Source organism: Myotis daubentonii, chromosome 12 (genome assembly GCF_963259705.1).
Source record: "Myotis daubentonii chromosome 12, mMyoDau2.1, whole genome shotgun sequence".
NCBI lineage: Eukaryota > Metazoa > Chordata > Mammalia > Chiroptera > Vespertilionidae > Myotis > Myotis daubentonii.
Genome location: NC_081851.1, coordinates 52585975 through 52598191, shown reverse-complemented (window position 1 = coordinate 52598191; position 12217 = coordinate 52585975). Strand labels below are relative to the sequence as shown.

Below are 12217 nucleotides of genomic sequence, written 5' to 3'. Positions count from 1 at the left end.
ACATTTAGGTCTATTGGAGGATATGGGGGAGCGGATCTCTTTTGCAATGTGGTGTGCTTTTGTTCTTTCCTCTTTTGAAAAGTTTTATGTCTATTTTCCTTTTTTGTTTGTTTTCTATGCAGTTGAAGGCTGCAGTCACAGAATATATGAATAAATACCTAAGTTGAAAATAATAATTCCATTAAGAAATGAAATGCCCTAAGTTGATTTTTTAAAGTCAATCTCTATACAGAAAAAGTTTTTAAAATTCCAGGAATCACACTGATTACATTTGTGCAACTTATAAAGAAACAATGAGCTAGAGAGAAAAGGCTGATTTTGATCAATTTAAAAAATGAAGAAAATGTGTCATGCTACTTTTACAGTTACTATTGTACCTTCTAAAAATTATAGTTCATATGAAAATAAGATTTGCTTTTAAATATTCATTTCTACCTCCATATCCTCACTACCAAAACTCCGAAGTACAAACCAAGAAACTCACATTTCCAGAAAACCCACTAAGAGGTAATGATTTAATCAAAATGCATGTATTTTCAGAACCCTCCAAGTAATTTTCATGCTGATTTGTATAAGAGGCATATCTGGAGACACAGTTATTGGATGACATTTACCTTATTTACAAGAAAATAACAAATAGCCTTATCATTGGCATCGCCACTACTATCACCCAGAGCTGAATTCAAATAATTTTCTGTAAAAATGATTTGAAGACAGCATGATACTTAAAGTAGGATCTCGATGTTCCTTTAGGAAATGTCTAGCAAATAGATACAGAAAATTATATTCTTCCTACTTAACCAGTATATGAGAATGCACAATCTGACACAACCAAATGGCAACTGTTTTATAAAACATATAAACTAGATTAAGCAAAGTTTGGCAATGAAAGTTCTTTAGCAAAATGAAAAAAATTTTCCTGCACAAAAGCTCTCTCAGCCTGCACATGTGATCACATATCTGTTAGGATCAAACATGCTTAAAACTTTGTCTTAATAAAAGCATACCAAATTATTAGTCTTCTTGTCCTTGAGCATAAGTTTATGTTATTTTCTATGGAAGTAACTATTCTGTGTATATATATCCTATCTAATAAAGAGGGGATATGCTAACTGACCCTCACACTGTTGCAAAGATGGTAGCACCCACAGCCAATAAGGAAGGAATATGCTAATTGACTGTCCCACCCTCAAAGATGGCGGCACCCAGTCCCCTCAGCTCCGCTGGGGTAGCAGGCGCATGGCACGCCTGCCTCCAGAGTCCCTCAGTCCCCTCAGCCTGCCAGACACCCAGGGCAAGCCCGAGGCACAGGCAAACCTCAGATGAAGGCTGCCCAGGGCTGCCTGAGGCTCAGGTAACCAGGACCGGCCAAGGCTTGCGCTGCTGGCAGTGGCAGCAGCAGAGGTGTGATGGGACATCGCCTCCCGCTCCTGAGGGCTCCCGGACTGTGAGAGGGGGCAGGCTTGGCTGAGGGACCCCCGCCCCTCCTCCAGTGCATGAATTTTCATACACCTGGCCTCTAGTATATATATATATATATATATATATATATATATATATATATATATATATATATATATATATATATATATATATATATATCTTTATTAAAATCATCTATAAGTTATTTGCTTTGCTTTATGTACATATAAGTACTAAATCTTATGTAAGGTTATTCATATAACCCCAAATGAGGTGGTTTGTGTGATTTGATTGTAGAAATACACTGTTTGCAAATATGTGAAAGTTTACTTGAAATTCTATGAAAGATGTCACTGGTAAAATGGAGACTAAATATTTCTCCATCTGCGGTGGTGTGATCGCTTCCCGGTACTATTTTACTTTTCATTAATTGCTTGTTATATCTGCATTCAATATTTTGGATAGGAAACTTGAAGAGAGATGGTGAATTGTACACTATTGCTGGGCAACAACTTAGTTCAATGAAATATTATAGTTTGACCCCATTTTCAACATTGTGATACATATATCTACAGACATGAAGAGAGTCTCTAATAGAAAAAGGTCAAAATGAACACAGTCTTTCTTTAAATCCATTCTCAAGCCCAGCCTTCACATGGAAGCCCAGACCTTCAATCATCACCATCATCTATCCCAGTGGTCGGCAAACTGCGGCTTTTTGCCCCTTGAGTGTGGTTCTTCCACAAAATACTGACTTCTGTGCATGGGCCACGAAGTTTCAATCGCACTGTATGTGCGTGCCCACATGTGGTACTTTGTGGAAGAGCCACAGTCAAGGGGCCGAAGAGCCACACTCAAGGGGCCAAAGAGCCGCAGTTTGCCGACCACTGGCCTATCCCATCATCCTAGACTAGCTTTCCTTAAATGTGGTAGCATTTACAAACATAAAGCAGGTGCCTTATTTTACAACCAGGAAGCTTTGTCACAAATATTTTCTCAATACAGAAATGTAATGTTTTGTGGGAAATGCTTTTATTGTTTTGATGAAATGCTATAAAGCAGGATCTATTTTAACTTTTAGAAACAAAACATCATTCTCCGTACCAGTTAATTCAATCTCAAAATCCTCACTGCAGTCACACAGCTTAGACACTACCAGATGTCCCATGGTACAAGGTGAACACTGTTTCTCTGTCATGCTTATATTGTGAGGCGAAGAGGGGGAAAACCCACAAGTGGCTAAAGTATAAGGGAGAGTACTTCAAGCACAAAGTTTAAACATGTTTTTAAAGTAAAAGGTAGATATTGGCTTGAATACAATAGAGAGTGGAATAAACATAATGAGAGCTGTCACCATTTGCTAAAATTACAGTCCTCAAGATGTAACCCTACAAAATTAAACATCACTTGATATAAAGCACTTATGAAGTCTCTTTCAATAAAACCAGGGTGAACTGTCACACGTAGGACATAAAAACATTATTTTCAACACGGTGACCATTAGCAATTCAAAACAATGGACAAGCGTGGAAAAACCGAAGAATCACCAGCATCAGCCTACCAGGTAGCTTACAGCATCCTTGATTAATACCTTAGTATTTAAGAGGGTCTTTTCTGTAGAAACAACTGCTTCACCTGCTTAGGACCGTGTACCTTACAGACACTATGAAGCATCCCCATTTGAGAGCCTGGACATCAAACTGTAACAAAGATGAATATCAGTCCACGTGCGCACAGGTACTTACGGTCATTGCAGAGCGGGCCACTGAAGGAAGTCATGCTGCAGTCACAGCTGAAGCCATCCCACTGCTGCAGGCACACGCCTTGATTGGAACACGAGTCCTCTTGGCAGGTTGTGCTGGGCCCTGTTAACACAATCCAAAAGAAACTTGGTTTCCTATTTAAAAATCCCAAAGTGCTTTATACACGAGCTAGGTCACATATAGTAGTTGCCAACACCTCAAAGTATATGACCAAACCAGTTTTGAAAGTTCTAGTTCACACACCTGAATTAGAAACAGAGAAGCTGTAATATGAATGTTTTCTGAAGTTTCAAGTGCAGGACAAAATACATTATAATAGTAAATGAAACCAACAAATAGTAAAAGCAAGCACAAAGCTTCCAGTATGATTAGGCATCATCCATAATTCTCTACCACCATTTGAATTTCAGAAAAGTGCATGGATCTCCTTAACTTCTCACAATGAATAGAGACACCATGAAAAATAGAGATTATAACTTCATGAAATTGAGATAACTGAAGAGAGGTATGCAAAAATGTCCTAGGTCTTCTAGAAGTTTCCCTGCACAAACTATGGATAAAGTTATGATTGTTGGGTGTTTCCAATAGGTATGTTGGCAAGTATCAATTCGCATGCTTTGACAATTTCATGCAATTAAACATAAAATGAATAACTCTGTATAAATGACATGCCCCATTTTAACATACAAGGAAAAAGAATGCTATTCTATTTCTAAAGAATCAGAACTAGAACACTGAAAAACAAAGAACTAAACGAAGGATGATAAAAGCACTAAAGGTAACCATTATACAAACATAGTCAAGACTGAAAGCCTTTATGCAAACTATGCTACAGAATGAGGTTTCTTGCACAATGTGCAAAAAAAGGAGAAAAATTAAATCTGAACCCAAACAACAGTTACTGCAAAAATGTTAAAAAAATGTTATTTGGTGGTTTCCACTCGGTATTATGGGGTTTCAGTCTTGTTTTGTACACACAGGGCTATCTACCTTGCAAGTCAGCTTTCATCAATGCAACTTTGTCAGCAAAATTAAAAAAAAAAGCAAAATATATTAAATGTTAGTAAGCAATACTGAAATGAGGCAAACACAGGAGAACGTCCAGATTCAGAAAGCATGCTGCTGTAAAGGGGGAGAGAAATGCTATGTAAAGCAAATAAATTCATACGAACAGCCATAAATCTTAAGCCAAAAATAAGAAAGCGGTAATTTATTAGAATTTTACTATATATGTGTGTGTGTGTATATATATAAAAAGATTAATTGAGCTGATGACATGAAATGAAGGAAAGTTAAAAGGGCTTCTGTACCTTTTCCTCTCTTGGACAGATATAAGCACAGTACTGGAGGGACTGACTGCATTGTAGAACCTCAATACTAAGAATAACTTAGGAACGGTTGAAAATGGAATACTAGCCAACTAAATAACTATAGAATAAAAATTTAAAGTATTCCGTAGTAAACACAATTATATAGTTTTTATGAAAATGTCAAGATAGACACCAGTAATTGGGGTAACTGCTTTAGTGAGTGAGAATTACCTAAAATTAGCCTTTATATAAGTTAATGTTTTTGTAAAATGTCCATTTTAACATGGTATTTACAATCAGATTTCTATTATGGTTTTCTTAAAGGTATTCTTCATAGAAAGTTATTAAATTTAGCATAACCCACGTGAATTCTCACAACCATAATATTCTAAATCAGCCGTGGGCAAACTACGGCCCGCGGGCCGGATCCGGCCAGTTTGAAATGAATAAAACTAAAAAAAAAAAAAAGACCGTACCCTTTTATGTAATGATTTTTACTTTGAATTTATATTAGTTCACACAAACACTCCATCCATGCTTTTGTTCCGGCCCTCTGGTCCAGTTTAAGAACCCACTGTGGCCCTCGAGTCAAAAAGTTTGCCCTCCCCTGTTCTAAATACTAACTATATAATAACAATAATTTTGGCATAGTAGTAATAATAGTTACTATTAGTAACAGTTGTTACTAATAATTATAATAATCTCACAGGTCTGAGAGACTGAGTAGACGTAATAGTTTTTCTCACCCATTGCATCAAATAACCAAGAACCACTGAATTATTTAGTTTTTGTTGTTCTTCTAATCTGTGAGAGGTAAGTGATCTGATGATCTTTATCTCATGGTAGTAGAGACTGAAAATAGTGTTTGCTAAAAAAAAAATTAAAAAAATGAACAAACTCTTAAAGCAATAGTCCTTAGCACATTCCTTCTTGGGATAAGCATCGGGTCAAGGAGTGGTGCAAGCCCAGTGGCTGTTTGATCAAGGGATGGGTGCTCCCTTGCAGAAAAGAGCAGGAGCAAACACTGATGAAGGGCCAGATTTTCGTTTTTGCAAAAATGATCAGAAATACAATTACAAAATGATGCTGAACTCTCAAGCTGGTAAAATTGCAACCCTAAAGAGTAATCTCCTCATTTTGTGAAGCAGCAACTCAGGGTACCTGCCAAAATTTATGTAGGCATAAAGACATGCTTTTATTACTATTTTTTTTCATTATCACAACAGTCTTTTTATATTCCAGTATTACAAGAGAATGCATGCCTATGCCTGACAAGATACATTTTTCAAAATACTCACTTTCTAGAACAATATTTAAACATTGGCAGGCATCTGGCCTGCAATTTATTTTTCCCTTTAGTTATATCATGTACCTTTATTTTTGTCACACACAAAAAAATAGAAACAAGCCACAAGGACATTTGTATTAAGTGGTTAAAAGATAAGGACATGTCTGAAAAGGAAAGAAAAGTGAAGGTAAAACTACAATCTCTGGAAACCAAAGAGACAATAGCTAAAAGTGGTTAGATGTCTGAGCTTTACGTAAGGTAAACTTGGGTTCAAAGCTTCCATCATCCACTTACTAGCCCTGTGACCTCAGAAAGGTCACCCCCCATCTCTGAGGCTTGACCTACTTATCTAAAAAAGTCTGTAATACCTAGTTTATATAGTTTTGAGGAGTAAATAAAATAGCATATGGGGCCGAGTGTGAGGAGTCTAGGCAAAGAGTATGTAAGTTAAAAAAAAAAATCACTGACTTCACATATGAAAGTTAACTGGACTCAATACTGAGCTGAACTGAGCCTGGTTACCAGTTCACCTTGCCTTTTATGTAAGCAGGGCAATGCCATCTCAAGCAGTAGAATTCAAAGTGTGGTTCTCAGACCAATAGCATCAGCTTCATTTAGGACCTTGTTATCAATGTAAATTCTTGGGCCCCATCCTGGACCGACTGAGTCAGAATCCCTGGGGGTGGTGTCCAGTAATTGGGTCTTAACAATTATACGGCCATTTCTAACACTGGCTAAAGTTGGAGAAAGATTCATCCTCAAGGAATGTGCAAGCTCCCTCCCCTAGGTAATATGCGGTATAAACAACATGAGCTCTTACCAGCTAAGATTAGTTAGAAATGAAAAGCAGCAAGTGAATATTTAGGGAAGTCCAAAAACTTCTTACATAAAAGGGGCTTAGAGATTTTTAGGTCCTTTTGGGTAAGAATGATAGAAAATAGTGAAAAGATATTTAGTTATGTGAAGTTTGTACTATTTCTATTAATATGAAAGTTAAGTGAGCCCAATGTGACTTGGACTCAAAATTCTTGAAACAATAATATCTAAAGAGAGAATTTAAGGAGTACTTAGAATATGATCACAAATCCTAAAAGCATGTAATTATTCCTAGGACAGGTACATCTGAGATTCCTAGAAAACATATAGGATAGAAATAATCATAAATTAAAAGTTGTTAATATTGATGTTGGAATTAAAAAATGAGGAAAGTGTCAAGGCAGAAAGGCAGGGGTAAGGTAACATTCCAAGAAGAAAAAAAAAAAGAAAAATGAGGTAAAGAGGGTGAGAATTATTAAACCTCAGATATTAAAGCATCCTACATAAGGTAGGAAGGAATCATTGTTATCATCTACTGAATGAAGTTTATGGCTTTCTAAGAGGATATAAAATCCAGTCGCCTTAACCAACTTGCCCGCTAGATTATGTGGGAAAATAACATGAAATATCATTTCTGCTAATATTCTTTCTCAATACATCTTCCTCTCATATCATGTGCCAGTGGGGGTGGGGGGGGGTGGGAATCATGTGTGTTTGTGGTTTTCTATCTGGTATGTGTTTAGTTGTGAATGTGTCTGTCTTCTCTCACCATGTTTTTACGGATGAGATGTCACTTATCAAGCAATTGGTAGAAAGACCTATTTTTGAAAAATATTTTCAGGATAGTTTGTAGTACTTTGTTTTTAATGTACTTATTCTCACGAATTAGACCGCATTCAAGAATTCAAGTTGTATCTCACATTCTTGTATCTATCCACTAGAAGGGAGTTATTCACTTAACAACTTTGTTGGCTTTGCTAAACTGGTAAAGTAGAAAACACAAGTTTCCCTTTGTTTTACAGAAAGTGTTACTCCAAAATTTGAAAGAAAGAAAATAAACATGGTTATAACATTAAAAATCAATTTGACAGAGACGTCCATTAAATAGCCTTACCCTTCGGCAGGGTTAAAATACAGTTTGAATTTCATCTGACTTTTCAGTGAAATATATGTTGCAGAGAGAAAAAATATATTTTCAAATAAAAAAAAATCCCACGAGCTTAGGTAATTGCTAAGTCTAATGGCATTATTTGGGCTGAGAGAAAATGATTCATAATCTCCCAGGGGATAGGAATTCACATTTCTTTCTTTGCTTCTCCCATGGAAAATTTCCTTATGAATTTAAAGTTTTCAAAACGGCCCAAACTGTGTTCAACATTAAAGGAGAAGCAGCAACACATTCAGAACCAGAAAATTCAAGATAATGTGATTAAATTACATTTATGGAGGGAGAATTGGCTCAAACAATCTGAGGTGTTGAAGTGAAAATTATCTCAAATGGAAGTAGCAATCAAAAAGTACTCCTACAGATCTGAGTCTGATAGAAAGCACAGAAGAACAGGAAGACTCTTGAACACATTTCTGAAGCAGGGAATACTAGTCTTGAGTAGTAGGAGAAACCAATTTTTGCTAAAACAAACTGATAATATATATACTCATGCTGCTGGCTAGATACAAACCAAAAAGTAATTTGGGAATGGTATCTAAACTTTATTCTCTTGTTATATCCTATTGAATGTGTATTTCAAACAACAGGCTCAAACTGATGAACACTTGCTGGAATAAATATATTTTTCCACTCTAAATGGGATGTCTATTTAATGTTATAAAGCAAGCATTGCAGAGCCGATAAACACACAAACTATGTAAACTATAGAATGCAAAGAAGCAGAATATAACAAGAACCATGGATATAGCTCCTGTTTGACATCAGACATAGTGTAGGCCTGCAAACAGTCCAGAAAAAATAAGATTTATGGGTTGAAAGGTTAAAAACATGAATAAGAATTTCTAAGCCCTCAGTGGGGGGTTGACCAGTTGGCAGAGATGAATTTTGCTGGCTAGAGAGATCTGTTCTCATTTACAGGTAGAATTGGAGTTATTAGAGTGTGATATAACAAAATCTAGTACCTTCGCATCCTCTCTCAATCTGTCCATTGCAGAAAAGGGCATCTGAGATGAGGTCTGGAAGCCGTCCATTTAGATCGACTGATGCCAGGCAGCCTTGAAAGCCCTCCTTGGCATGGACAAGTTTCGGCAAGGATTTGTATGTTTCTTTTGCCACTCCTCCTATATACAAGTCACCTGTGGAAAGATCAAAGTTTTGGTCACAAAAGGAACATGTCCTTGACTTTAAACATACAATAGGACAGGAAAAAATTATAGTGAGGTTTACTTTTCATTAAATTAATAAAAACAGGCTAATTTTAAAACTAGTTATCTTTCTGAAAGCACAAACCAATAGAATGCACTGAGTGCCATACAGTGTGGCCAAGTGGGAGGAACATGGGCCAAGTGGTTACATGTTCCTGCATTGAAATCTGAGCCCCATTATTTCCAACTCTGTAACTTTAACAATTTGTTTTTTGGGTTTTTTTTTTTTCTGATCATTACTAGTCTCATTTCTAAAATAGAAATAAAACCTAGGGTTATGTAAGGATTAACTGAGAGAAAATACAAAAAGTATCCATCATAGTGAAAATATGTAACAGACAGTCAATAGGGGTTATTATCAAACCTACTTTCTGCTTAGAGAAGTCTGGGTTTTCAGTTAATCAGAAGTTCAACAAATTTTCTCTAGGGTCCAAAATTACTTTTTCTACTATGCTTAAGCCCATTTTCCTTGCCTGTACCTATTTTATTCACTAACTCACTCCCACAATAGTCTGGATATATACCTGAATTTTTTTGTCCTTTTTCAGGTTATTTTTATTATTATTATTATCTATAGTTATACCACTTTGAATTCTTTATGCTACACTGGGATCTGTTAACAAGCTGTCAATTTCCCCCCCAAATTTTATTGCAGTTTCTAATGCAGCACTTTGCTCTACTTTGTCATCTTCATGTGTCTAGGTTTATGGGCCACTACTTTAAAAAATAAACTGCAATTTATGTTTGATTCTGTTTCCCTCCCTATCACAGATTATTCACCATATCTAAATGGCATTGAGTAGATGTAATTAATGGACTTTGGTTCATTAAACACTTAATCAGTGCAGAACATAAGGAGGGTGACCCCCAAATACCATAATACATTGCCCCTGTTTACAAGTCCTGATGAACATACTCTCTTTCGCTACTTCTGACTTTTGTCATTTGAATTTTCTCTCACATTAACCATTCTAACTTTCATGCCACTTGATACCTTTTCCCCATTTTAACACTAATCCCTTGCACTACTCATGCTTACTGGGACCCCCCCTGTGTTGTCTTCATGGGACTTGGGAACAAGGAGAACCGATACACATGCTGTTTGTTTAGTCATGAGTAATAACGTCCTAGGCCTCTGACCCAGAAACCTTATGTATTCTGCCAGCATCTGTGAACCAGTAATAAGCTAACCGATTAGCTTGTAGGTAGGGTAAAAATCAATCCGCAGATATAACACTCTTGGATTACACTGATGAGTACATTGAGCTTGCTGAAAGTCATTTAGCCATAAAAACTGAGAACTTCGGTCCTTGACCTACTAACTAAGGCTCTAAGTATTACACTAGAATATCATTAATCCTGCATAATTTGCACTGAAGGTACTGGATGTTTTGACTTCTTCCACCTCTTAAAGAACATAAACATCTATTGACTATTAACTACTAATATTAAAAGGTGGCGTGTTCTTGGTCTGAGCTGGAATACTATTTTTGAAATAATTTGATTTTTTTTCCACACATTTCCTTTTTCTCCTTAGACTTTCCTCTCTTACATTTCAAGCCATTGTGTTTTAGATGCCTCAGAGAAGAGAAATGAATCATAAACTAAAGTTACAAATTATCTTTCTATATGTGAGTCTTAAAAGCCAAGACTTTTAGAGGATTAAAGTAGAATATACAGGCAATTACATAAGAAGAGCAAAGCTTTCCTGCCTCTCCTGTGGGCAAGCAGGAGAGAAAGTTGGAGCTCAGTGAGCTCAGTCATTGGTGAATAACAAAAAGAAGACATTGTGCTCTGACTTGAGGGGGATCCATGGGGAATGCTAAAACCTCAGGTAGGCTTACGGGGTGATATTGATCTGTGTGCATTTCCCCAAGAGAACTCAGAAGCAGCAGTGAAAACCTTGAGAAGAAATGGCTGCATGGTAAATTTGGACATGCTGAGAGTTTAGGCAGACTCATAGAACTTCCCATAGTCTACTGTGGTGGAGGAGCAACAGAACAATTCCCTGAGTGGCACAAAAAAATAAGCAGAAAATGACTGACCTGAAGGGGTTATGCATACAAGAATGAAGGTGCTGGGTAGCAATTCATTGAGCATCTGAGCTATGAATACAGAATATCCAAGGGCAGCTCCTATGCAATCTCTCTCTACATCCCCCAAATTGGTACCCTGGGAAATCCTCACCCCACTTAATTTAGACACAATTCCAGGGAAATAAGAAAACTAAAATTGCCTGAGATGATATTTTCACTAACTCAACAAATCAGAGCTCAATGTAGAAACCAAGGTGAGTTATAGAAAAATAGAGATAGATTTCTTGCACATCTGAGATTGTGGGCTGAGAGTCATACTGTTACATGCCAAATGTCAAGGCAGGAAAATGCTCCCTATACTAGTTTATTACACTAAAATTGTTAGGAAATTCAAGCTCTCCTCTAGACCTAATAAATGTAGTATTAGGAACAGTGGGTGTTAAATAAAGAATTCTTGGCACTGCTTCAGATATAGAACTCAGTACTGAAAGTTAGGTAGGGAACACTATATTTGATAAACAATCTTGTCCTTTGTGATGATAACCTCCTGGAGGAGAGAGACTGTGTCTTTGTTTTACATTCTCCCACAGTGCCTAGTACCAGGCTATATAGCACAGTGGGCACTCAATAAATATTGAGGTCACAATAGAAAAGAAGAAAGAAGAATGGTAAGGCAACACATGGGGAGAGCACTAATTCTAAAATGCATTGACTTCCTTTCCCCACTTCCTGCCACAATCCTATTTTTTTTCTATTAGCAAACTTATTTGTTGAACAACTTTTTAAAGTGTATTAAAGAAAAAGTAGTGAGCTTTCCCTTGTGCTATTAAAGAGCAGAAACGATCGATTCAAGCTGTGCAGGATACAAGCCTCAAACACGCCAAGGTGGATGGGTCTGGCGTTGTAAGTAGGGGCATCATTTTCATTACGGAAGCTGCACTTAGTACCACCACTTAACATGGTCCTTATAAACTCTTCATACAACAGACAGTGGTCTAAGGTCCCCTGTTGGGTTGCCATATGAAGAGAACAAAGAAAACCCTTAAGTGGCCTGAGACCTGTGCAGCATTAGCACTTCATCAAAGATGCAGCTTCTCCTTTTGATCCTCAGGGTGCTGGCAAGAAGATGACCCATTAGCACTAATGGGATCTCCCAGGCAACATCCTGAGCATGGGAAGGAGGGTATGCCTTTTAATGACCCTTGTGTG

General features: G+C 37.0%; 1 protein-coding gene across 11 annotated transcripts in view; it reads right to left on the bottom strand.

Moving 5' to 3' along the window:
• NRXN1 (neurexin 1) overlaps nt 1–12217 on the bottom strand; it is a 1007877-nt gene that overhangs the window by 479524 nt on the left and 516136 nt on the right. For all 11 annotated transcript variants that reach the window (XM_059659869.1, XM_059659870.1, XM_059659871.1 and 8 more), the window contains 2 exons: nt 8730–8903; nt 3168–3287 (listed from right to left, as the gene is read on the bottom strand). In XM_059659869.1, coding sequence (XP_059515852.1) covers nt 3168–3287; nt 8730–8903 — 294 coding nt within the window. The remainder of the gene's footprint in view (nt 1–3167; nt 3288–8729; nt 8904–12217) is intronic.